We start from the raw sequence: 26838 nt of genomic DNA, 5'->3' as shown, positions 1-26838 counted from the left end.
CAAATTCTAGTGGACAATGGTAATTTATTAAAAAAGCAAGGGCAAGTTGAGAGAGCTTTATATATTATTAAATAAATTTTAGTACTTTATGACTTTTGGATAATATGTTATGATTTTGAAGTGCAAGTTGGGCATTGGCTTTAAGGAAATGAGTAATGTTGGGTTTGGGGGGCCCTTTTAATAGTGGGTGCCACGACCATATAATTATTATTTATTATTACTTGGTAATTAGCAAATTAATTAGTGTATTATTTAATCAATTAATGTATTATTAAATATAATTGTCTTGTAGGAGCTGGAAACATCGGTAGTTTTCAGTTTAGGCCGTTCGATTCGAAAAGTCAATCAAAACCGTTAGATCTTTGACCCTTCTGTATGCCAAAGACAGAAAGAGAGACACTGTAGCACGTGGAGGCTCAATGTCCATGCGCTTATTAGCTAGATGACAATTGGCACATACAATACGTCTTGGTGCTTCTTACAGATTTTCATAACCTAAATATACATATATATTCGAAATAGAGAGAGAGAGAGAGGGAGGAGATGTGATCGTCTGTGCGAGAGTGAAAGCGAGAGATGTATGTGTGGGAACGGGCTTAAGGCATGGGTGGTCAAGGTGGCGGGATACCGCTAATAATACATAGATACAGACAATACAAGATCATTGATATACATACAAAAATAATATACATTATTGAAATTTGTCACCCACAGCGTGACATCGAGTATACAATCAAAAAATTAGATAAAGATAGAGATGTATGTATGTGTGAAAGAGACATAGAATTATATATTTGCAAGAGAGTGGTGTGTGTGAGAAAAAAATATGCTCGTGTATAAGAGAGATTGTGTGTGAAAGAGTGCATGTGCATGAGAGAGAGATTGTGTGTGAAAGAGATGCATGTGTATGAGAGAGAAAGATAGCCAAAGAGAGCATTGAAGCTTGAGAATAGGTTTTCAAAAGAGAGATCAAGTGCCATGACATGTGAATAGGTTTTCAAAAGAGAGATCAAGTACCATGACATGACGTCTAAAGCTTTATTTTCATCTTATCTCAAATTTATAATAAAAAAAAAAAGAGTGAGTGATAGTGTATTGGGGCTTTTTACTGGTAGACCAAATTTTATTTTAAAATTAAAAAGTCAAAAATAGTCAAAAGTTGGAGCTCCTTTTATCCCTCTCTATCTAGAGTCTAAGAAATCTCTCTCTCTAGGATCCTAGGAAGGTTCCAAGTGGAAGAGTCATTTGTGATGATAATGGAAGGTTCATTGGCTATTTTTTCAAAACCCATTGGAGAGTCAAAGATATTTCCTACTAATATACTTCTTTGGGCATAACTCTATATCCAAATTTGGAGGCCGTAAAATTTTGAAAACTCAAAAATGAAAATATTTAAGTATTTAAATTTATTTAAATATATTTTTAAAAATTGGTAACTATAAGACCTGAATTCAAACTCGGAACCAGGACCAAACTTGAATAACATCCGGGTCCAAGATTTGGAGCTGGACCCGACCTGTTGAGTGAAATTTTTGGACCCATACTCGGACCCGGTTCAATCCTCGCTGACGGGTCCCGTATCGGATCCGGGTCCATTTGCCATCTCTAAATCCCCATCCCATTTTGAAACAGTGCTTCGCACTCCAAGCACTGGGCATCACCCCTGCGGCCATGACACTCTCTCTGCACTATTCCCACACCATCCCAACTCTCTCTCTCCTCCAAACATGCACAACCATGGCCAATGTCCACCAACTCCACGCCCACATTATCAAAACCGGCTTAATCTATGACCAATTCATTGTCGGAAAACTCATCGAAGTCACTGTGTTTTCAAAATCCGGCGACCTTGGCTATGCCCATCGAATTTTAACCAAAATCTCAGAGCCGAACACTTTTTCTTTCAACACCTTGATCAGAGCCTATGCTCGTGCCTCCTCCCTCGAAAGAGCAACCCAGCTCTATACACAACTGCTATGCACTGGTCTCCCTTTGGTCAATAATTATACATATACATTCCTGTTATCGGGTTGTTCGGGCCCTTTTGGGCTTGATTTGGGCCTCCTGATCCATGGTCACGTCTTTAAGTGCGGTGCTTTTGCAGAGGATCTTTGTATAAACAATGCTTTGATCGCAATGTATGCGGTTTTCGGATACTTGGTTCACGCCCGAAAGGTGTTCAACAGAATGCCTCAAAGAGATTTGGTTTCATGGAATGCGCTTTTGAGTGGTTACGCGCGCAGCAGTCGGCCCAAAGAGGCGTTGAGAGCGTTCAGAGAGATGCAAAGAGAGAGAGAGATGCCAAACAGGGTTACTGTGACGACGATGCTCTCTGTATGCGCTCAACTGGGAGCGCTAGAATTGGGGAAGTGGTTGCATGTGTATGTCAATAGAGAGAGAATTCCAGTGGATTTGCCCCTAAATAATGCATTGGTAGACATGTATGCGAAGTGCGGATGCCTTGAGGGTGTGGAGCTTGTGTTCATAGAGATGGCGCATAGAGGCCAGGCTCCTGATGTCTACACATGGAGCTCGGCCCTATGGGGGCTGGCGTCTCTAGGGCGTGGAGCCGAGGCTCTAAGCATGTTTAGAGAGATGAGAATGAAAGGAGTGACACCGAACGAGGCTACATTACTCGCCATGCTTAGTGCTTGTAGCCACTCCGGGCTTGTGAGAGAGGGCCAACGCCTCTTTTATGCAATGAAGGAAGAGTATGGGATCGAGCCCTCGACCGAGCACTACGGTTGCATGGTTGACATGCTTGGAAGAGCTGGGTTTCTCTCTCTAGCCATGGATGTGATCAAGAGCATGCCAATTGAGCCTACAGCTCAAGTATGGGGGGCTCTTCTAGGTGCTTGTGGCAAACACAAGAACATAGAACTAGGGGAGTTAGCAATGGGTAACTTGAAGAAATTGGAGCCTTTGAATGGTGGGTATTATGTGATTCTGTCAAATGTTTATGCTTCTCATGGGATGTGGGATAAGGTGGAAAATTTGAGGAGAGAGATGAGGAAATTAGGGATTAGAAAGACACCTGGGTGTAGCTCAATTGAGGTGAATGGATTTGTACATGAGTTTGCTTGTGAGGAGTATGTGCATTCAAAGAAAGAGAGAGATTCATGAAGTTCTATGAGAAATGGATGAGAGAGAGGGTGAGCTCTCTCTTGTCAAATTCAATATTATGAGTAGTAAAATTTATATGAAATAATAGACAATGAGAGCATTCAACTTTGGTATAATATGGTCACAATTAATCTTGACTATTGGATGTGAAATTGGGTTATTGTATTTATTTCATTGATTAAATTTAAAGTTCAACAGAATTTTTTTCGAATTTTGTGACACACCTAGGCTATCAAATTTCAAATTGGATGGTTATAAATAATTGTGACCTCTTTGTATTAAAGGTAAATGATCTCATTGTATACAATCCCAATTTATATTTTTCTCTCTTATTTTTATAAATGATTATAATTGTTCAAATCAATGTGTGATTTCATATAAAGTGATCAAATTTTTTGATATCTATATTTATGTTCTAAAATGATTTTAGAAAAGAGTGGTACAATGTACTACTACATGAGTATACTATACATTTACTCCCCTGCACCAAAGACCGGAGGATTTTCTTGTTCTAAAATTTTGGATTCCACTTTGAAAACACCAAATGGGCATTTCAAAAAGAAAAAAAGAAAAAAATAAATATTTATTAAAAATTTTAGACTCTCTTGTTCAATTTACAACATCATTCTGAGTCCGATATCAAAGTTTTGTCTTACTTTTTTGAGATTGGTTGCTGGATCAAGGAGGTTACATTCCCAAAAATGAAGGCCCAAAAAATACTTCAAAGATAGGGTTTTTGCCTGTAGGGAGTGAATATTAGATATGCTCTCGAGAGAACATATAATCTTTTGGCTCGAGAAAATGAATTTCCCTCTAGCAAAAGCAAAAATATTGTAGTCTCCAGTGTAAAAGGGAGTGTATATTGTGTATCGGGTTAATATGGAAAGTATATATATATTATGTATCGGGTTAATATATAAAGTATATATTGCAATAAGTACATATGAGATGGATTGGTAGAGTATCTGTATTTTATGGTAAGTTTGGGTATGGTTAGATATCTATGATTTAGTTTCTATTATTATCATTGTAATTTATCTATAAAAGACAAGTCAGTACATTTATACGATCAATGGACATTGAATCTCTTCAGAGAAACCTGAGACATTTCAAATGGTAAGTTGGTATTGGAGCTATGTACTTTCTATATCAAAAAAAATAAAAAACTCTACAAGTTTGTTGTACGATCAAGTTTGTTGCCCGGTTACTCGATCATGTCTGTTCTGGTCTGCGAGCTGCTTAATCTGTCTCGGATTTACACTGAGTTATGTTGACTCTTCCAAGTGTCATTCTATTTTCTCGGCTGTCTCTACTGCTTTGTCTTCTCTGGTGAAGATCTGAAGTTTTTGTTTATTGTTGAACTTTTATTTGTCGTTCTATTCTTGCCTTACGTTTTTTAGGCCTGTTGATCCGCCCTTGCTCCATTACTAATTTATGTGCTTATTGATCAAGTAATCTAAGTATGCATTTGAAGATCAAACTGCTCATTTCCGCTACTTAATGTTCAAACTTTAGCTGCTATCTCTCATAGGATTTTGAGTTTGAGGGGGAGTATGAAAGGAAAATATATATTGTGTATCGGGTTAATATAGAAAGTATATATATTGTGTATCGGGTTAATATAGAAAGTTTATATATTGTGTATCGGGTTAATATAGAAAATATATATTGCAATCAATATATATGAGAAGGGTCGGTAGAGTATATGTACTTTATGGTAAGTTTGGGTATGGTTTAGGTATCTATGACTTAGTTTCTATTATTATCATTTATAATTTGTCTATAAAAGAAAATTATGTACATTCATTCTATCAATGGACGCTGTCTCTTCAGAGAAACATGAGACTTTTCACATTGCACATAAACATACTATCCATTTACTCTCCCAGGTAAATCCATGAGTACCAAAATTCTAAATGTATCCTCTTCAACCTAACAATTGCCTTCAAATTAAAACAGAAAAGAAGAATTTTTCACCAAAAAGAATGACGAGATCCAATTTTTTAGATGGTTAAATCTAATTGTTAAGAAACTCAAAATTCAAACTCCTTTATGGAAAATACTCACCCAATAATTCTAAAGCACATTCCATTATTGTTCTTTCTTTTTATTCCTTTTTTTAAAAAGAGTTTACAAAAGAACTATCCAATAGCTATTTTGTCAAAGAAGTACATGTACAATACATGCTCACATAAGAGTTCACTATATATGCTCCTAGCAAAATGACTAGGGCAATGCATAAACATAGTTGATTGTTAAAGCAAATTTATTAGGAAAAAAGGTGAATCCTACCCTTGCATAAAAAAAATCGAAATTGGTAACTTATATGGTGTAAAAAATAATTGATGATTCCTCTTAGATATCTTGACACTCAAAGAGATTGTAAATCAAAACAACTTAACATCGGTTGAACTTTGAGGAGGTTCTCAAAATTTTATATAACATGACTGTGTGTCTATCATTTTTTATACATGTCAAACACTAAAAATGGTACACTCGTATATGATGTTTTAGAAATTTCGACATTTTATTATATTTAATTATCGACGTAGAATTATATAATGTCACCTAAAATCTCATCACCAGTCTAATTCAAAAGACAAAATTTGGATTGCAATGACACGTATATCTCTCACAAAAAATGACACATGCATCTCTTTTATAATGTAGCCAAAATCTATTCATTTTCCTGTAATTTAATGCATTATTTTCCTTAATAATGATAATTATGAGAAAGTGCAAGCATGTAATAAAATGGTCAACATGGGGCATTTTGGTGAGTTTCAGTTAACGTTAACGGCCGGTCGATAAGGTCGGAGAGAGACCGTCAGCAACGGAGGTGGCATTTAGTGGGGGCCGTTTTGCCCACCCTAGCTTCCTCCGTCACGTCCATGTTTGTATCAGTTTCTCTCTCTTCTTTCTCTCTCTATCATATTTGTATCAGTTTTTCTCTCTTGACTCTATCTCTAACATATTTGCATTAGTTTCTCTCTCTTCTTAGACTCTCTCTCTATCAACGTCTTAGTTTCTCTCTCTTCTTACTCTCTCTATACCATGAGTTGTATAAGTTCTCTCTCTTCTTAGATGCACTCTCTCTGGCTTTATATACTTCCATTTTTATGAGCTGTGAAGGTTTTCTCTTCATTGGTGGTGTTTAGTAGTGTTTAGAGAGAGAAAGAGAGAATGGGCAAAGAAATGGAGTTAGAAGGGCTACAGAAGCACAGGAGTTTGTACATCCCTGAGCTACCCCCTTGCCTACAGGTTCTCTCTCTCTCTCTCTCTCTCTTCCCTCCCTGCATGCCTCTCTCTCTCTCATGCATGTATACAAGTGCTTGTTCCTTACATTAAATATTGCTGTATAATTTATACTTCAAGTTTTAAACGTGGTTGGTTCTCCGATGCATGGAAAATGCATTGCACTAAAAAGGGAAAAAAAGAAAGAAAAACTAAAAACCATGTTCATTTTAATGTACTTACGCAAGGGAAAGTATACATAACACCGTACCCTTTTAATATAGGGAGGTTCACAATCACTTTTCTCAATTAGATATCAAATTTGATGGTTGAGAGTGTATTATTGACTGGATTTCAAGTTCAAAAAAGAATTTTTCAAACTTTGTGAGATGCCAGAAATCATCCAATTTGACATCTAATGGCTAGTACTAATTGTGACCTCCTTTGACAAAAAATAAAGGGTTTCACAGTACACAATCTTATTATGTAAAGGGCAATTGTCTCAATTATAATGTCACATCTCTACACTATTTTATTTTTAATTTTTTTCTATAAAATATTTTCAACAAAAAAAATAACTAAAATACCCCTGAAAATGTCAAGGGGTATTTTGATCATTATATTTTATCAAAAAATTATTTTTAATATTTTTTATAGGTGCACCCCAATGAGAAGATGACACGTACCAAATTTCATATTCATACAATTTGTATAAAAAAAAATTAAAAATGAAATAATTTGAGATGTCAGATCTATGATCAAACGGTGAGTGGCTCTCTTGATCAAATTGGACGGTTGTATGGTTGGGGAGGATAGAATTTCTATGCTATAGGGGATAGAAACCTTTCCCTTATGTAAAAAAGTCTACAAAGAGATCATTTATCTTTGGGAAAAGTTTATATAAGGTTGCAACCTAAAAATGTAGAATCACATATACACCTAAAAAATCTATCGGAACTGTTGTTTTAATGCTGAAAAAACCATCTAATTGATCATCTCGACATCGAGACGTATGAATATGAAAAAAAAAAAAAAAAATTGAGTCCCGAAATAGTGCATCTTGCAACACATTATCTAGACTGTTAATTTTCAAGATTTTCATATATTTGTAGATCTACTTGATTTTAACCATTTTTAAAATTTAAAATTTTCTAATTAGGTATGAAAGTAGATTTTAAGATAATACTAAGAATTTTTTACAAGAAAATTACATGTTATGATAAAATTTTAAGGTGCACCTTAATTAGAACCGCACCCTTTATCTTTTGTACGAGGTCGCAATCATTTCCACACATTAGATGTCAAATTGGATGGCTGGGCGATAACTCATGAAGTCCAAGAAATTTACTATGTCTATTCAATGACTCTTATTATCACCCATTTTAAAATTTAATGGACAAAAATTGATTGTGACCTTCATGTACAAAAATAAAGGAAAAAGTTTATATAAGATTCTTTGGAGTTTAAAATTTTATAATTAGATATGGAAATAGATTTTCAAATAATCTTAAGGATGTTTTACACCAAAATTATATATTATGATAAAATTTGGAGGTACACCTTAATTGGATTGTTTAATGTTGAAACCTTATAGAAACTACACGCAAAGATAGATGGTCTCTTTGTAAACAATCCCACAATATATTTACTACTTTAAATAGGATTAGGACAAAGGATTATTAGTATTATACCTTTGTTGAGGATCTTTTTTTAACTTATGACGTTCATATTTTAGTGCACAACTTTGAGAATGAGATATTTAACAAGTAAACCATAATTAGACATTTGAATCTACGTAAGGGATAAGTTTATATAAGTCAGAGGCTCTAAACAATCAAATTACGGTGCACCTCAAAAGTTTCATCAGAAGAGATTGTAATGATGCTCAAATATTCTCAAATTGATTATCTCGACCTAAGATGCATGGACTTGAAAAAAAAACATAGATTTTCAAGATTTGGAAATAGTGCATCTTGTAATGCATTTTTTACTGTCAATTTTCAAGTTTTTATATATCTACTCAATCTACACTATTTTTGAAGCTTTAAATTTTATAATTACAGATGAAGATATGTTTTAATGCTATCATAAAGATTTTCAGTATTGAAACCATATTTTTTGACACTATTTGAATGTGTGATTTACTTCATTGTTTAAAGCCTCGGCCTTATACAAACCGTACCCTATACCTAATAAGAAAACCATTATGATTATAATTATGCTTGTTGTATTACCATCATCATGATCATCATCATTATTACAGTCCCCATATTGCTTGTTGGAGAGGGATGAAAGTGGCGGCCATATGCCTGACAGTAACAAAAACTCCCGAATTAAAACATAATGTTAGTTAACATGCAAATCAATTGTCTCGACCTTGACAATCATGTTTTCAATAAAAAGAAAGTATTTTATAATGCCGTGATTTTTCAAAGCCATACATTGAAGCCCTTTTAACAATTTTGTTAAAACATATAACTCAATTATCTTGACTTCTACCAAAGTCTAAGTTTGAGTGCTAGAAGACATTCAAATCGAACAGGTTGACATCACTTACATGGAAATAAAGATAAAAATAGATTCCAAACTCGAAAAATAGTTTATCTTGTAACACATTTTCGGTACTATCAGTTTAAGTGCCACGTATTTACTCAATTTACCTCATATACCATAATTAGGGGTATAAATAGCTTGAGAAGCTAATGTTTTAGCACTGGTATTGCATTCTTCAAAAGAGTTTTGTAGTGTGGCTTATAAAACTATGACCCCACAAAAATTGCATCTTCTGTTAAAAGGAAATGTATTGTGAATCAGACTCCATAAAATTTGATCAATCTTTTTGTCTGTCATAAAAGCGGAAAAGCGGAAAACTGAACTAAAAATTCTCTTTCTTCATCATCAATCAAAACCCCCCACAAAAATTGTACCTCCTTTCAAAGGAAAGGTACATTGGTTCCGAAGTCTGGGAGGGAGCTTCAATCCATTGAAGACTATGAAAGAGACCTATTTTATAGTTTAACTTTTTTTTTCCAAAGGGTATGATTTAGTGCATGCACAATTCCAAAGTATATTGGAGATGGATTGAGGATCTAATAACTTCGAAAGTCTATCATCTTTTGACGAATTTTAGGAAAAAATAATGGAAACAAAAAGAACTTTGAGTATTGAAAAGGTTCATTTTCTATATATACTTTTTTGGATTGCTTGTTTCCTTCAAACATCTTCTCACCTGAGGCTTTTTTGAGCCCCAAGTTCATAATTTGAAGCCAAAATGGATTTGTAGTGCGTTAGGGCATGTTCTAAAACCCTTGAAAACCAGGATGATGCATGAGTAGATTCACCAATATTTCATTTGAATAGTTTTGCCATTTCTGAGAATTTGTTTGTTCAATAAAGTTTATTTTTCAATAGGGGAATTTTCATAAGGGTGCAGTTTCTATAGAGCCTAGGCTCTAAACAATCAAATTAGAGTCTACCTTGAAATAGTGCCAGAGAAATGTGGTTTCACTATTAGAAATATTTGAGATAGCTTTAAAATATATTTTCATATTTATTTATAAAGTTTAAAATAGTATTCGAAAAACCGGTCGGTTGGAACCGTAACCAGCCAGTTAGCTCCCTATCGGTGAGGTGGCGATTCCGGATAGGTCCGGTTTTAGTGTACTAGCAAAACAAACACATTGTCTTGAAAAAAATCGACTAAAAAACCGGCCAGTTTGGCCTCGAATCGGCGACTTTTTGACAAAACCGGTCCGGTTTGGCGTTATATCGGGTGATATAACAAATAACGGCGCCACATAAAATAACGACTGTTATTTGTAACAGTGCCCGTTATTTGGGCAGAACCCGTGATCTGCCATTTTTTGCAGCTTTTTTATGCCTTTTCTTGCCTTTTTTTTGTTTTTTTGGCTCAATTATTATACTATACCTTCAAATCTTCTATAAATACATCAATATTGAATCAAAAACTCCAAGATTAGATCAATTTTGGTGAATTTTTGGTGCATTTTTTTTTGTGTTCTTCAGTTTTTTATGAAAAATCCGCCATTCATTTGATTTTGGCCAGGTTTTTCAATTTTTTTCGATAAAAAGTTTGGGATTTTAATGATCACAGAGATACATATATTTCAAGACTCTTGATTTCATTGAAATGGAGAGATTTGGGGCTCGATTTTGAGATTGACGCAGACAAGGTAAGCCCAAACCTAATTTTTTTTCTTAATTTTGCAGCTTTTTTAGGCTTTTGCAGACAATATTTGACTAGTATTATTTATTGCAATAAATAAAAGAACAATTTTTTAAATAAATAAAAGAGCGATTTTTTAAGAACAACAAAAAAAATTTGGAGCTCGATTTTAGGAATTTAGGGTTTTTTGGAGCTCGATTTCAGGAATTGAGGGTTTTTTTTGTTTTTAATGTTATATAATATTTATATTTATAAAAATATGTTTTTTGTGATGAATATGTGAATATATATACACAATATTTGTGTGAGATTATTGATTGCATAAAATAAATGAACGAATTCTAGAACAAAAACAAAAATTTGTAGGTCAATTTTGGGGATTTTAGGGATTTTCGGGATTTTAGGGTTTATTGAATGAAAAATAAAATTGATATTTTTTTTGTGATGATTGTTTTTAATGTTATATAATATATATATTTATAAAAATATGTTTTTTGTGATGAATATGAGAATAAATATAAGCAATATTTGTGTGAGATTATTGATTGCATAAAATAAATGAACGAATTGTAGAACAAAACATAAACTTTGGAGGTCGATTTTGGGGATTTTCAAGATTTTAGGGTTTATTGAATAAAAAATAAAATTGATATTTATTTTGTGAGGATTTTTTTTAATGTTATATATATATATATATATATATAATATAGTAGGATCGGATAAAACTAAACATGGTAGTTCTTTTGATTTGCTTTTTGGAAGTCGAATAGCATTCGTATGTTGATCCGTCCATTTAGGCGGATTCTTTTTTAATCGATCAAATAAGGGTTTGGCAATAGTAGCAAAGTCTTGAATAAAATCTGCTATATAATTTAAACATCTTAAAAAGCGTTGTAATTCTACTTTAGTTAAGATTATATTCAGGAAATTTACTAGAAAATTCAATAGCTCTATCAATGGGAATAATTGTGCCCTGGAAGATGTTATGTTCTAAAAATCGGATTTTAGTTTGACAAAGAGTTTAGCAGAGACGACAAGTCCTGCAGTTTTTACTGTAGTAAGAAATATATTTAAATGTTTAAAATGTTGATGTATATCAGTAGAAAAAATAAGAACATCATCGATATAGACTATCATAAATTTTAAATAGGGATTAAATACATCATTCATAATTTTTTGGAATTCAGATAGGGCATTTTTTAATCCAAATGACATAACGTTCCATTCATATTGTCCAAAAAGAACATTAAATGCCGTTTTATAGCAGTCTTGTTTATTTATTTGTATTTGCCAATAACCTGACTTTAAATCAAAATTTGAAAAGATATAGGCATTGAGAAGTCTATCTAATAAATCTTTTTTATTTGGAATTGGATATCGAATCTATTTTAAAACTGCATTTAATGGTTTGTAGATGATGACTAGTCTAGGAACGCCTCGTTCCTTTTCTGCATTATTCTCTACGTAAAAGGCGGCACATCTCCATGGTGATGAGCTAAGCCGTATTAATCATTTGGCTAAAAGAGAATCTATTTCGTTTTTACATATTTCTACCATTTTTGTATTCACTTGAATTGGTCGAGCTTTTGTTGGTATTTTTTATTCAGAAAAGTTTTCTTCATAGGGTAGAGATACGATATGTTTATGTCGATTCCAAAAAGCGGTAGGTAGTTCGCTACAAATTTCTATTTCTATTTGCCTTTTAATTTGACTTATTGTTTTTTGAATTTCAGGTAGTAACCGTTTTTCTTCAATTGTTTTATATTTAATTTCAGCTTGTAATTGATATAAAAGTGTCTCTTTGTTTTTTATGTTTTGTTTTACATTATTTATTTCTTTTATTTTTGGTTTATCAATAAATTCAAATTTGACTTTTATTCCTTCTATTGTTGATTCTATTCCAGTATGATCTATATTAATCGAATATAACATATTGAGAAATGGAGTTCCTAAAATTACAGCTTGATTTAATCATTTAACCATAATAAATGGTAATTCTAAGCAGATACCATTATTACATATAACAGCATTTGATAATTTATAATTTATTTTTAATTTACTTCCATCGGCTGTATTTAATATTTGTGTAGTTTTCTGAAAGTATTTTGTGGGAACTAATCCTTCGTTTATACAATTTAAGTCAGCACCGGTATCTATTAGAGCTAATGTTTGAAAGGTATATTCGGTTTTGGACTATGATTTTAACCAAAGTATACCATTTTTGGTTTAGTATTTTGTTGATTAAATTTAATTGAAGTTCTTGGTTAAAATTAGAGGATTCAGGTTTATCTTCCATATTATGTAGTAAAGTTGTAAATTCTGTCTTCTTCATCTTCGAAATTATTATTTGTTAATTCGGTTAATTTTAATAATTTGATTCTATTTTTTAACTTAAACAATTCAGATCTTACTTCATTAATTTCGTGTTTTAACTCAGCAATAGTGGGTTCTTTTTTACTATTATTCTTTTGGCCAATTCTTTTTAGAATTTTTGAGAAACTATATTCTTTTGGTGGTTTAATTAATGGAGTTGGTTTATTCATAGCTTTTGCTATTTGAATATATTGATTGATTATGGTTCTTTTATCTTCAGTATTAGGGATTTTGTCTATAATTTCTAGAATTAAATTGTCTTCTTTGGTAAGAGTATGACAAAAACAGTTATTATCTTGGTCAGATAAAGAGGATGTTTCATTTAATAAATCTTCATCTTTTATTATTCCAATATCTGATTCGTTATCAGAACTGTCTGAGGATGAGGAAGAAGTTGTAGTAAGATCATTCTCTTTATCATAAAGCTGAATGATTTCATATAACTGATTTTTATATTTTCATCTACTATTAAGGATTCTATCTTTTTATTAACATTACAGTTATTTTTATAATGTCCTAATTTTCCACATTTATAACACCGAGGTATTTTTCTTTTATATTTTTTTCCGTCTTTGGGTTTTTTCTCGTATTTTTCGTCTTTATATTTAGGTTTTCTTTTATGATATAGTTTTTTATATGATTTTTGTCTTTTCTATAGCTTTCTATGTTTATGAGGTTTATTCTGGGAAAGATCTAAACTATATCTGAATTGTTCGCAAAAGTCGCCTAATTCCTTTTTGCCAGTCATTTTTTGTTTCTCAAGTTGCCGTTTTAATTTTAGGTTAGTACAGAGAGATAACCCTTCTGCACAAATTTCGGCTGACAATTCGCCTAAAGTAAAGAGAGGATAAGGAATAATCCCCCCATGTTTTGTTTTGAAACGATTACGGACTTTTTCAGCAAACAAGTAGGGAAAGCCAGAGATGAATTTTTCTTTCCAATGATCGGCACTATTATCTTCACGTATGAGGAGTCAAGAAAAGAAAACATCTTTATACTATTTATAATGGGAAAGAGTTGGATATCGAAGATTATATATATATATATATATATATATATATATATATATATTCAAGGGGTACTACAAGGTGGAGGTAACACAGAACAGGGTGGGGGAGAGCATGAAGGCTGGACAAGTTTAGGAGACTTTAGCCAAGGGGGTACCACAAGAAATATTCCTGAATGGCGAGTGGGCACAACTGCGGCATTACAGACTCCACCAAGCCTTACTTAGATTTTTCGCCCCGTAAATCCTGATAGTGAAACACAACAATATCATGATCCCCTTCGCAGCTTTCATTACTACTAGCATTGTTAGTTGGACTTTGTAACTTCATTAATTGAATTAATATCATTATAAATTGTCTTGCATATCTACATAGGCTTCAAATATTAATTTATATAAAAAGTTATTTCAATTTTTTTTGTAAGTTAAATGTATGTCATATAATAGTATACACTTAATCTAAGTTTTTTCTATTTTTTTCATTTTTTTTTAATTTTTTTGGACGTTTTTAGTTTTTTTTTAAAAAAAAAAAAAACTACTTGATTGGTTAAAACAGTTAACCACCCCGGTTAGTCCTGTTCCAGTTCAAACCGCTCCCAGCCCCAAAACCGATTAACTGTTCTAGTTCCATTTTACGGACATTGGTTTAAAACTTAAAAAATAATGTAGATCGACTAATCTATGCAAACTTTGAAATTTTTGAAAATTAACGGTCCAAAAATGCATTACAAAATACACTATTTTCAAAACTCTCAATGTCCATGCATCTTGACTTCGAGATGATCAATTTGAAGATATTTGAATATCAAAACAACCTCTTCTAATGAAAATTTTTGATGTAGGCTCACATTTGATTGTTTAGAACCTCGGCTCTATGTAAACTTTTTTTCTTTTCAAAATAACCATTTTTTAAGTATTAAAAACATTTTACACTTGTCCCTTATTTTGTTTTTTATTTATTTATTTCTCCAAAATGTCCTGATGAAAGCTCCAATTTCCTATGTGGGGAGCTTTCTTGGGTTTGTTCTTAGGTCGGAACTCCAAGTTTGACTTAATTTTTTGTTGAGAAATTGGGTTAGAATGTGAAGTTATTATCCGGTTTTAAATATTGGTCATTTTTTATTGTTGCATTGGATTTCCAACTTTCGATCCAGTTTTTGCAGGGACTTCTTTAAAAATAAAGAAAAAAGAAAATACTAGGCCAGAACATGAATATCCAATCCGTTCCTAATTTACAAAGTATGTGAAGTTAGAGTTATGTACTAAGGATATTATGGGGGAAAATATATATACAAAAAAGGGTATTAGCTTACAATGTAAAATATAATCATCTCATCCTAGCCTTTTTCCAATCAAGTTGGATATATAAATCTTGCTCTGCCATTCTACTCTATCAATAATCGTATCTTCAGCTAGACTAAGTCACTATGTCAATATCAATAATCAATACTTCTATCCATGTTTTTTTTTGGGTCCTTTCCCTTATCCTTTTAGACCTTTCCATTACAACCAAATTGCCTTCTTAACTAGTGTTGGATTTGGTCTAAGCTGCAAATGACCAATTCACCTAATTCCATGTGTATATTCATTGGGATAGCATACAATGAGATCAATTACCTATTGTACAAGAATGTTACAATTGCTTATAACCATTTGATGAGAAATTTGATAGTTTGTGTGTCACAAAATTCGGGAAAATGTTTTTTGAATTTTGTGTTTAAATGTAACTACCCAATTTCACATTTAAAAGTCAAGATTAATTGTGACCACCATGTGCAAAAAGTAAATGGACAGTAAATGGTTTCCTTGTATACTTTTTCATATTCATTATAAATTTTATCATTTCTTGATTTATCATGCATCTACCACAACATTTTCATCTCAGCTACACTCATTTTATGTATATATTGTTTCTCGATTGTCCAACATTCCATTCTATAAAACATGGCTGGTCTTAAATCTTGTACCTACAACTTAAAATATTAGAGCTATTTTTTAGGGGATTGTATATAATGAGACCATTTACCTTTTATACAAAGTAGTCACAATTATTTACAACCATCCGATGTGAGGTTTGATGGCTTGGATGTGTCACCAAGTTTGAGAAAATTTCTTTTGAAGTTTGAGCTTGGTCAATAGAATAATTGCAACCACTCAATTTCACATCTAATGGTCAAGATTAATGTCTCACCTTATATCGAAGGTAAATTGTATCATTCGGTATTTTTCCATTCTTTAATACCACAAAAGAATGTATTTAAGAAAATTTTCCTTTTAAACGGGCTAAAAAAAACTCATTTTCTCAACAAAAACGATATATTAATGCGGTTTATGTGAAGACTTTTTATTTGAAGAGCCCCAATTTATCATTATTAAAAAGAATTTTAATATGACCAAATTACCAAAAATTGCTTCTTTTTTTTTTTCAAATTACAAAAGCAAAAAAGATCTTTTGCAGGAGTGGCGGGAGCGCGGGCGTGAGCGTTTTTCCCCCTTTTTCTCTTTCTTTCTCTAACTTTCTCTCTCTAATATGAGTGTTTCTCCATGTATCTCCCCCCCCCATATGAGCGTTTTCGCCATTGCCCTCTCTCTCTACCTTTCTGTCTCTCTGTTTTTCTCTCTATCTCTACAAGAGAGTACAATGGCAATTTTTGGGTTACTTCTCCACAGCACATTCCCATCAAACCCCCTGCTGAAGAACCAAATCGAGAGAAAGAAAGAAAAGTCCTATAAATCAACTAAATGTGGGTAATTCAGCTGAATTTTCTGCATTGATGTAGTTTTTGGGGTTTGAATTTTTCCTTGAGCATTGCCGATTACTTTCTCCAATCACTAAATTTTTCCATTGTAATATATTATTACCGTGATAAATTGATGAAAATTATCTCTTATTTCTGTTGATTTGCTTTGAAAATTTGTTGTAAATTATGGGGTTTTGATAATTTGAAGCAATTGGTGAGTTGGGATATTTATTCTCCTTGAGTATTGTTAATTATTTAATTGTTCTCTCTCTACAGTATTCTTGTCAAGGGTTTACTGTTCTTTTACTTTGATAAATTAATGGCAGTGTTGGATTGTTACTATTGATTTGCTTTGGTAGTTTGATGCTATGCAAATAATTGCGCTAAAGCTAAAATTGAAGCAAATGATGGGCTATTGATTATTTCCTTGAATTTTTCCATGAGCCCTGTTGATTATTTCCTCTCTCTATCAGTTTATTCAAACATGATGGGTCATTGATATTTCTTTCACTTTTGAATTTGAGAAACTGAGTCAGTGGTGAGCTAATTACTATTTTGCTCAACGATTTTGCTGCAAATTTTTTGACGCAAATTTTGGGTTTCTTGCCAATTTGATTTTGAAGTTAATGATGGGCTATTGCAAATTTGAAGCAAATTATGAGCTCTTGCTGTTTATATTATCTAATTTATTTTCGTAATTTGATCTTAGTAGTGCTAGTTATGAAAAGAATTTGATGCTATTTGTTTTGTTACAGGGATCTAGAGTAAGAGTGGTGGGTTAAATAGTTTGATACTTTGATCCTTTATTTTTTCTTTGTTTTTTGGGTTTTTGCTAATTTGAAGTTAATGATGGGCTGCTGCTAATTTGAATCAAATTATGAGCTGTTGCTGTTTATTCCATTTACTTTTTCATAATTTGATCTTATTTATTGCTAATTTGCTAGTTTTTTAGAAACTTTTTGATGTTAATTGTTTTGTTACAGGAATCTAGAGTGAGAGTGGAATTTGCTGATGCCACAATTACCTCAAATCCATTGGATTCGATCGGTCGATCATTTCCTTTGACATATGGGCAACCGCTGCTTCATTTTCTAGCAGAATCTGATAACGTTATCGATGCCCATGTTGTGCAAGAGTTGACACCGATTAGGTAAATGGTGTCACCATATTTCCTTTTTTCTTTTATTTTGGTAAGCACCATATTTCCTGGTTTTATTGTGGCAATTGAAAGCTATTTTGCTCGGGACTAGCATTTTGTACTTGAATTTTATCATTCAATGTGATTATGCATGTTTGGGGGAGGGAGGGAGGAAGAGGAGAAGGGGGGAACGGACTTCAGCCACCTTTTATTTTTGTTTCATGAATTCTCCACAATTCCGGTTATAATTATAACAAATACTTTTGAAATGTTGTTTCTCTCTTTCTTTTTTTGAGTGGTTAGAAACAATAATCAACAAAGAAAAAAGGAATGGATTTGTGTTTGAAGGTAATAGAGGAGCAAAATTAGTTTCCTGCAAAATAAGATTTGAGATTCGGACTAGTCTCTCACATAATTGAGTTGTAAATTTTAGGGTCGGGGTTGTCTTTTGTGGACGCCAATCTCCTGGTGGACATAATGTCATCTGTGGTCTTCATGAAGCTATAAAGATTCACAATCCTAAAAGTACTTTGCTAGGATTTGTTGGTATGTTTCTAACCACTGATTTAGTTCTAGTTGATGCCATATTCCTGCGTTTATTTTTTCGCTTGGACATTTGTTCTTGCCAATTTTGGTATTGTTTGTCTTCTGTAACTTTGGCAGTGCATATTAGAATGGATTTACTGGCATCTACTTGTTGGATTTGCCTTCCCTAAGTTTTGCTCAGGGAGCATGGTGGTGGGTGAGTGGAAAGCTTGCTTTTTATGATGGACAATTTTCAAACCTTCAACCTCTAGCACACAAACCGAGCACCACTCATTCAAAAGAAAGGCTAAGAAATTGTTGTTATGATTAAGCATTGACTGAAGGCGCTGATATATATTGTTTCAAGATTGTTACTCTTAAGTTCTTAAGAACTATTTTTTGTTTGAAGATGCGAGCTAGTGATTTGGAGTGCAAACTTAGTCCTTATTGTACCTCATTTAACGTTTCAAATTATCATATCTTTTGGTTTCTCAATGGTTGAGTTAATTCTTCTTCATCCATGTGTATATCCATCACCTGTAGGAAGTATGAATAGCCTAGAATTTTGAGAAACCATAGTTGCAATGTCTATAATACTGTTGTTCAGTCAGAAGACCAATTATGAACTTTCCAATCTTGTACTGTCTGTTTCAACTTGCAATGACGTGAAATCTGCTCTTTGAGAATCCTGAAGTTGATTCATGGATCTTCTGGTTGTGATCCCCTAAGTTCAGGTTGTGCATGGAATCACCACATATTGGCCAGATCTTAACTCTGTCACTTTCTTTTCTTTGGGTATTGAGGATCATATTATTATACTGGAAAAGTATACAATGAGACCATTTATCTTTAGTACAAGGTGGTCAAAGTTAATATTGACCATTGGATGTGAAGTTGGATGGCTACATTTATTGCATTGACTAAGCTCAAAGATAAAACGTATGGTTATCAGTAATTGTGATCTCCTATACCAAAGACAAATGGTCTCATTGTATACAATCCTTATTATATTTTCTTTTCCTGTTGATATTGGTTTCTTCCGTCTTTCTTTAAATTTGGCAGATTTGGACTTGTACCATAGTCTCTTAGTTGCAATTTAGAGGTCCATATTATCAAGTATTTTCCTTAACATGTTTGATAGTTTGACAGGTTATCCTCCTTAAATTTTCTCATATTATATATTAACCATCATTGCATATGGATTTAATTGATGAAAGTAAGTCTATGATTTCTAAATTGATGATTGTAGACAAACATGCACCACTATTAGCATTATGAAGAATTACTGAACTAGTTGCTAGCATCAAATGGTAACTTCGTCATTTTTTTTCCTCGGTGTCTTCTGAATTTTTATTCAATAATTAATTAATCATTGACTGAATACCATGTTCCTTATTATTATTATTTTTTTCTCTTTTCCTTTTTATGGTCACTATAGGAGGAAGTGAAGGGTTATTTGCTCAGAAAACTCTAGAAATCACCAAGGATGTTGTCTCAGCCTATCGTAATCAAGGTATACATATTTTTTGCAAATATTTGTTCCTTCAATTTAATAGTATTCTCGTATGCTTACATACCGTGTCTAATGATTTACACTGTGCTTTTCTTTTATGAACTTCAAATCACATCATGTTGAAGGCTACTAAAATCCAAAAAATACTTCATGGATTTTAGTTGCTTGAATCTCAACGAGACTCTTTATCTGTTAAATTTTCATATTTTTTGTGAAGGTGGATATGATATGCTGGGAAGAACAAAAGATCAAATAAGAACAAACGAACAAGTTAATGCCGCATTAACCACTTGCCAAGCATTGAAGTTAGATGGGCTTGTCATCATTGGAGGTAGTGACAAGCTTTTCCAGTTTAGCAACTTTATTAATTTACTTCTATAGGCAGTGTTGTAACCAGCATCCTACTTTTCTTCTGAAGGTGTCACGTCCAACACAGATGCTGCTCAACTTGCTGAGACATTTGCAGAAGCAAAATGCCAGACAAAAGTACTTTACTTCCCTTGTTGTTTGTGTGTGTGTGTGTGAGAGAGAGAGAGAGTATGTCTACATAAGTGCACCCACATATATAAGTATATACTCGTGTATTGGTTATGCATATTCTTCATTTTAAATGTATTTTTTTCAATAGGAACAATTGTTTTGGTCCACATATTTTATTAGTTGCTTGGTTGAAATAGACCAATTTTTGGGGGCCTCCCTGCTATTTTTGAACTGGTTGCATGGCAAGATGCTAAATTTTTGTGGTCATTGCAAAGATCATTATAAGAGTGTCAGACACTCTGAAAGTTGGAGGAACCCAATATACAGAACTAACAAACAGAAATCCTTACATTTGCGTGAACAGAAGTATATTCTATATATTGTTAATAAAGAAATCTGTTGATTGATTGTGCTTACGACAAACTACACAATTTTATTTTTGAGTTTGCAGGTGATTGGTGTTCCTGTCACCTTGTACGGGGACTTGAAGAATCAGTTTGTGGAGGCTGATGTTGGGTTTGACACGATATGTAAGGTATGAAGTGTTAATTGCAGCCTTGTCCCTTAGGCTTCAGCTCAGTGGTAGACATATCAGTTACTTTGAGAGAGTAAAAGGGTTTGAACCTTTGAAGTTTATCCCAAAAAAACAACAAGCTGATCTACCCTCTTTTTTGAAGTGTCAATTGGACTGTGTTTTTCCTGTTTCCTTTCTTTATCATGTGAAAAACATGTTGCATATGAGTCCTGATTGGTTTTCATTATTAAATTTATATTTTGCTTATTCAGGTTTACATGAAACTAAAATGTGGATCAATAAAATGACGAGAATAAAAAACACTAGGAAACGAGAGGAATTCCATTTACACCCAATTCACGTGCATATATGAAACACGTGGTCTCTCTCTCTCTCACTCACCCCCACCACCCCCTCCTCCCTCCCCCCACCCCCCCAGAAAAAAAAAAATGAGAGAAAAGAAAATACTGTGTCCTCTTTGATGGGCCCATTTGAACTCTCTTATTCTAACCATTCTTATTTCTTTAGAAATCGAATGTAGCTCTATATTTCTTGATGGAAATTTAATGAGAGGTACATATAATAGCTTTAGAAGTGATATTATTGCAACACCCCTATAGCTTTGATTTATTGCATTGTTTGGATAAATTAGACTCAATTAAATGGTACTGAAGATGTTGTTTATGAGAGGATCTGTGTTAACAACCATGGACATCTTAGTCTTCTACAGTACTTGTATGTCATGGACTTTTTGTTTTAACTTATTTCGGATTTCTGTTGCATGATTCAGGAGTCTGCTTTTCATGTTTCACTCTATAAGACTTGCAGAAACTTTTTCCTGATGTTTTGCTTTCTCTGAACTCCAGGTTAACTCCCAGCTTATCAGCAATATTTGCACGGATGCTCTCTCTGCTGAGAAGGTATACGATTGCATGTCCTTTTTCTTTCTTCTAACTCAAATTATATCATTCAATTTCAAGAGCCACACAATAGGGCTCTTTGATTTTCTTCCGAATAATTGGATTGACTCCTTCAAATATCTCTATGGGTCAGGGGGAAGTTTATTCACACTGGTGTATATCTTTAACTTTTGTTTATTCTTCTCAAAACTCCATTTATCATAAATTTTTTGGAATGTGTGATATTTTTGGGAGTAAGTGACAACAAAATAGTGTAAATAGTGTATCCATTAATCTTGTCGTTAAGAAAATACAACTCTGAGTAGGTTTTCTGACAAAATGTTGTTCGTTCTATTTTCTTTCCCTTATTTTGCAGTATTATTACTTCATTCGGCTCATGGGTAGCAGTGCTTCTCATGTTGCTTTGGAATGTGCTCTCCAGTCTCAGCCAAATATGGTTGGTTTCAATGGTTTCGATTTTTTCTTTTCTGAGTTTATCAGAGTTTCCTACCTGCATTTCACTCGTTTTTTTCTGATTTGATTAATTTCTTTCTCCTTTATTCCATTAACATAGAAAATATTAGTAGAAGAGATCCATTCTTTTTCTAATTTCTCTTTTTTGGTTAGGTGATCCTTGGGGAGGAGGTTGCCTCATCAAAACTGACACTCTTTGACGTGACCAAAAGAATATGTGATGCAGTTCAAGCAAGGGCAGAACAAGGTTATTTGCCTTGCTATTTTGTCATGCAAAAAATATTGAGAAAATGTAAATAACTTATTTAAAAACTATTGTCATGCAACAAATATTGAGAAAATGTAAATAATTTATTTAGGGACTATTATCTATTGAAACTGAACTATTCTACTATTGGGTAATGATTTGTATATTGAAAGATGAGAAGCCTTTGCTTTCTTTTTCTCATTAGAGTGCTTTTGATACACATCTTTTCTTCCTGTTAGTAGATGAGAATATTAATAATAAATTATAAGATCACAAAATAATTGAGGTTTCCTTCTGGCTGTGTACTTAGTCACACTAAATAAGGTTATGCTTTCCTTTTTAATGTTATTTTTCACTTGATTTTTCTATTGTTTGTATGTTGTTCTGCCAGATAAATACCATGGGGTCATCCTTTTACCTGAGGGACTAATTGAAAGCATTCCTGAAATACATGCTCTCCTGCAGGTGCATAAAACTCGTTATTAGAAGACACATCATACAAGAGTTTTCTTCCAGTGAACTATAAAGTATATATACTAGTAATTCTTTTGTTGATTCACTTCTATATAACTAAATAATTAATAAATACTCCTAGGAAATTCGTGGTCTCCACAGTCGAGGAGTCTCTGTGGACAATATATCATCGCTATTGTCACCATGGGCCTCTGCTTTATTCGAATTTCTGCCACCATTCATCAAGAAGCAGGTATTGAGTTTCTTCATGTAATTAGATAGCCTTTATGAAAGTTTGAGCTGATCCTTGGGTCATAAAATGCTTGGACCTTGAGGTCATCACCTAATGATCATGGTGATTTATCCTTGGTCAACTGGGTCATATTATAACTTACTGCTCTATCTGATAACTATTAAATGCACAAATAATTGTTTACTAATGCAGTTTTTGTACGCCAGCTTCTTCTGTCCCCTGCATCTGATAACTCAGCCCAGCTTTCCCAGGTGATTAGGCCTTGAAAATGTTTCTTCAAATTTCAATATCCTTTTCATAGATTATTTACGAAGTTCTCCAATTTTCTATATTTTTTATCATGTTTTTGTTTTTTTCTCCTGTAGATTGAAACTGAGAAGCTTTTAGCTCAACTGGTGGAGGCAGAAATGTCTCTTAGATCGGTATGTAACAAATTTTAATCAGGCTAGACCCCTTCCACTGCATATACTACTACTACCACTACTTCTCCCTCTGCTACTACTACTGTTATTATTGTCATATTCGTACTTCGTAATATTATTTCTCATTTGATTGATTATTTTGTGTAAAGAGAAATCCAAAATTAGCATAAATTGTGAAATGTTAGCTAAATCATTTATATTTCAATTGCTCACCATTTGTCTTCTAACTTACTACTAGTTCTATGCTATAGAAGCAAGGGACTTACAAGGGAAAGAAATTCAATGCTATCTGCCACTTTTTTGGGTACCAAGCTCGAGGTTCACTACCATCACAATTTGACTGTGACTATGCTTATGTGAGGACTAGCGACTGTGCAATTTCAGGCTTTCTTTTTTGTAAAGGACTTTTGCTTGATCTTATTCTTTTGTTATGTATGGATTCATCATGGGAGATTATCACCCTGTTCTCCAAATGGGCATCCACCATCTGCTCCCAATGATGGATGGTGAGATTTAATTGTTTGGTAGAAAGCCATGGTAGGTCCCAATACTATTAAGTATTAACTTCCATCATCTGCCATGGAAGTGGATGGTGGATGCCCCACCCCGTGTGAATATGGTGTACTTTGCCTTGTTACTTGTCATCATTTATGTGTAATATATGCAGGTTCTTGGCCATATATGTTATCATCTTCTGGCTGCTGGGGTAAATGGTTACATGGCTACTGTGACAAATCTGAAACAACCTGTTTCTAAGTGGTGTTGTGGGGGCGCTCCAATGACTGTTAGTATTTTTCGTTATTTTGTCTATACTCTCACTCAATGGGCTATGGTACTATTTTACTACATCTGCCCTTTGTTCCTACTTTTCAAGTAAAATTAGCAATCTAAGTTTAGTATAGAACTTTATTACCTTTTTAGTTTTCTTTTCCATTAAAAGCCTATGTTACATGGATTCTTTCTATTTGGGTTCTGGACACTTCGTGACACATACCAACAATTATTAACCATAGACTACATCATTTTAGAGTCCTTTTTTATGAAAAGAAACATGTGTACTTCGAAAACATGTATGGATTCAACCAAATAAGGCATAATTGATTTTTTTTTTTAGCTTCGTCATGTAAAGGAATTTTAGTAAACAATGTTCAATTTTGTTCGCTTAAAAAACATATTGCTGAATCCTGTTAAATTCATGTAATGAGGAATCCGACGCTGTGTATCAGTGTCTAATGCTAACACAAGCATATGTGTCTAATCAACATGGCTAAGAGGGGAATTCATTTACGGAGTTATTCTGTCATTGACGATTAAACATTGGCAGGCAATGATGACAGTGAAGAGGTGCCTACATTTTCCTGGATCATCTTCAATTGGGAAACCTTCAATTAACCACGCTGCTGTGGATTTGAAAGGAAAGCCTTATGCGTGAGTAATTCTACTTTTAACCATGATTAAATCTTTTGGATGAGGTTTGCATAGCAACCTCAAACAATCAAATTAAGGCACATCTCCAAACTTTATCATAAGATGCAATTTTGGTATCAAAATTTTTAGGATGACCCAAAAATCTATTTCCATCTTTAATTATAAAACTTTAAACTCCAAAATGGTTCAAATCAAACGGATCTATAAACACATGAAAATATTGAAAATAGATAGTGCAAATAATGTATTGCAAGATGTACTATTTTTGGGACTTGAAATCTTTGATTTTTTTTCCCTATCCATGCCTCTTGATGTCGAGATGATCAAATAGATGGTTTTCCAACGTCAAAATATAGTCTTTTCCAATGGATTTTTGAGGTGTACCTTAATTCTACAATTTAAGGTGTTAACCTTATATAAACCTGTCCCATTAATTTTATTGTATTATGTAAGATGCAAGCAAACTCATTATGTGTGTGAGAGAGAGAGAGAGATGAGCACCAACCACTGCAACACTGTGCCATGTCTCTCTACCTGAACGAGCTAGTTAGACACTGAGGTGGACCCTATACCTCATCAATGTGGACTGAACACAATTAACACTACAGACATGATAATATGAATCTCTCTCTCTCTAAGTTTGTCTCCAGTTATCCCTGATTGTGATGTGAGATCACTTGGCACTTTCAGGATGTTGATGTGTAGTGCCGAGAAGTTTTTGATGGAAGACTTATACCGGAACCCAGGGCCACTGCAATTCGAGGGGCCTGGATCTGATGCCAAGGCAATAAGTTTATGCATCGAGGACTTAGATTATATGGGGAGGATCAAGAAGCTGCAGGACAGCCTTGACAAGGTTTTGTTCAGTACCCAAAAATCTTTAGGGATTGACCATCTATCTTTGTACAAGGAGGTTACAATCATTCTTGTTCTTTAGATTTCAAATTGGGTGGTTATAAAAGTGTCATTGATTAAATACAAAGTTCAAAAAAAAAAATTTTAGACTTCATTATTCACCCCAAGCCATCCAATTTGACATCTAATGAGTGAGAATAGTTGTAACCTCCTTGTTCAAAATGTACATGGTCGCTTTGTAGACAATCCCAAATCTTTATATGTTTATTTTTAGCCTTGTTAAATAAATAAATAGCAAGGAATTCCTGAGAGAGATTCTTTTTGTTTTTGTTATTTTGGAATGCAGGTGAGGAGAATGGTGAAGCCGGGTTGCTCACAGGAGGTGTTGAAGGCAGCTTTGAGTTCCATGGCCTCAGTTACTGAAATTCTGTCTCTTATTTCTATAAGAGGTCCTACTCCTTGAAAGCAGTCTACACTTTTTCTTTCCCCTTAGCTAATGGATTTCAGTTTTCCTTTTCCTTTTCTACTTCTAAATTAGTAGTTCCTGTTAGGTGCTGCAGAGCTGAATAATAAATATTAAAATATTTAGAGAGAGAGAGATATGCATCTTTTGTTAGGCTTCTTCCATAAATATTGTGTATTACTGAACACGAATGTTCTATCTTTTTATGTGCATTACTGAGCAGGAATTTTGTCTATTTTCATTTCTGCTGTTTTTTTAAGCAAGCATTAGAGTTTAAGCTCTCTCTCTCTCATACACGCATATATGTGCGCGAGATGATTTTAACTTTCAATTTCCAAGCAAGAAGGCTCCTCTTAACTTCAGGGAACCAAAAGTTTACTACCGAGTTCAATTCGACCAAGTTAATGAATCTCATCAATTCAAATAAAGGTAAAGCATTCAAGGATATTTCAACTTTAGGGGAAACATTTGGTCCTCCTTCAGACTGAACAGTGTTCTACCCCATTATCCG

The 26838-nt window shown here is 33.4% G+C and overlaps 1 protein-coding gene and 1 pseudogene across 5 annotated transcripts; both read left to right on the top strand.

Moving 5' to 3' along the window:
* The first annotated feature begins 381 nt into the window (after positions 1–381).
* Positions 382–3261, top strand: LOC105420197 (pentatricopeptide repeat-containing protein At5g66520 pseudogene; annotated as a pseudogene). The gene has a single exon (XR_016047862.1). The product of XR_016047862.1 is annotated as a pentatricopeptide repeat-containing protein At5g66520 pseudogene (transcript).
* A 2700-nt stretch (positions 3262–5961) lies between these two features.
* On the top strand, positions 5962–26562 carry LOC18428315 (pyrophosphate--fructose 6-phosphate 1-phosphotransferase subunit alpha). 4 transcript variants are annotated; one of them, XR_016047861.1, is made up of 19 exons: positions 5962–6384; positions 17647–17813; positions 18235–18347; positions 19765–19839; positions 20057–20170; positions 20258–20325; positions 20771–20854; positions 21700–21753; positions 22109–22189; positions 22360–22453; positions 22845–22918; positions 23049–23159; positions 23366–23410; positions 23525–23581; positions 23820–23937; positions 24249–24365; positions 24906–25009; positions 25700–25865; positions 26211–26562. XR_016047861.1 is itself a non-coding variant. In XM_011622921.3 (19 exons), exons 1-19 carry the CDS (start codon positions 6307–6309, stop codon positions 26325–26327), a joined length of 1824 nt encoding a protein of 607 aa, XP_011621223.2. In that variant the 5' UTR covers positions 5962–6306; the 3' UTR covers positions 26328–26562. The 4 variants fall into 4 exon arrangements, 3 of the variants coding, with proteins under 3 accessions (XP_011621223.2, XP_088712242.1, XP_088712243.1); XM_011622921.3 differs by having other exon boundaries at positions 23833–23937; XM_088856116.1 differs by lacking the exon at positions 5962–6384 and adding an exon at positions 19576–19636 and having other exon boundaries at positions 17753–17813; positions 23833–23937.
* Positions 26563–26838: the final 276 nt, after the last annotated feature.

The sequence above is a fragment of the Amborella trichopoda genome, chromosome 13 (assembly GCF_054954075.1).
Source record: "Amborella trichopoda isolate Santa Cruz 75 chromosome 13, AtrichopodaSantaCruz75HAP2 v2.0, whole genome shotgun sequence".
Classification (NCBI taxonomy): Eukaryota; Viridiplantae; Streptophyta; class Magnoliopsida; order Amborellales; family Amborellaceae; genus Amborella; species Amborella trichopoda.
Note: the sequence above shows the minus strand (reverse complement) of the source record. Positions and strands in the feature narration are given on the sequence as shown.

Excerpts from the sequence above, each read along its gene's own strand:
- LOC18428315 (XM_011622921.3), top strand. The coding sequence starts at position 6,307 with ATGGGCAAAGAAATGGAGTTAGAAGGGCTACAGAAGCACAGGAGTTTG. Across the intron at positions 6,385-17,646 it reads AGCTACCCCCTTGCCTACAG|GAATCTAGAGTGAGAGTGGA; the intron begins GTTCTCTCTCTC and ends GTTTTGTTACAG. Across the intron at positions 23,411-23,524 it reads ACTCAGCCCAGCTTTCCCAG|ATTGAAACTGAGAAGCTTTT; the intron begins GTGATTAGGCCT and ends TTTCTCCTGTAG.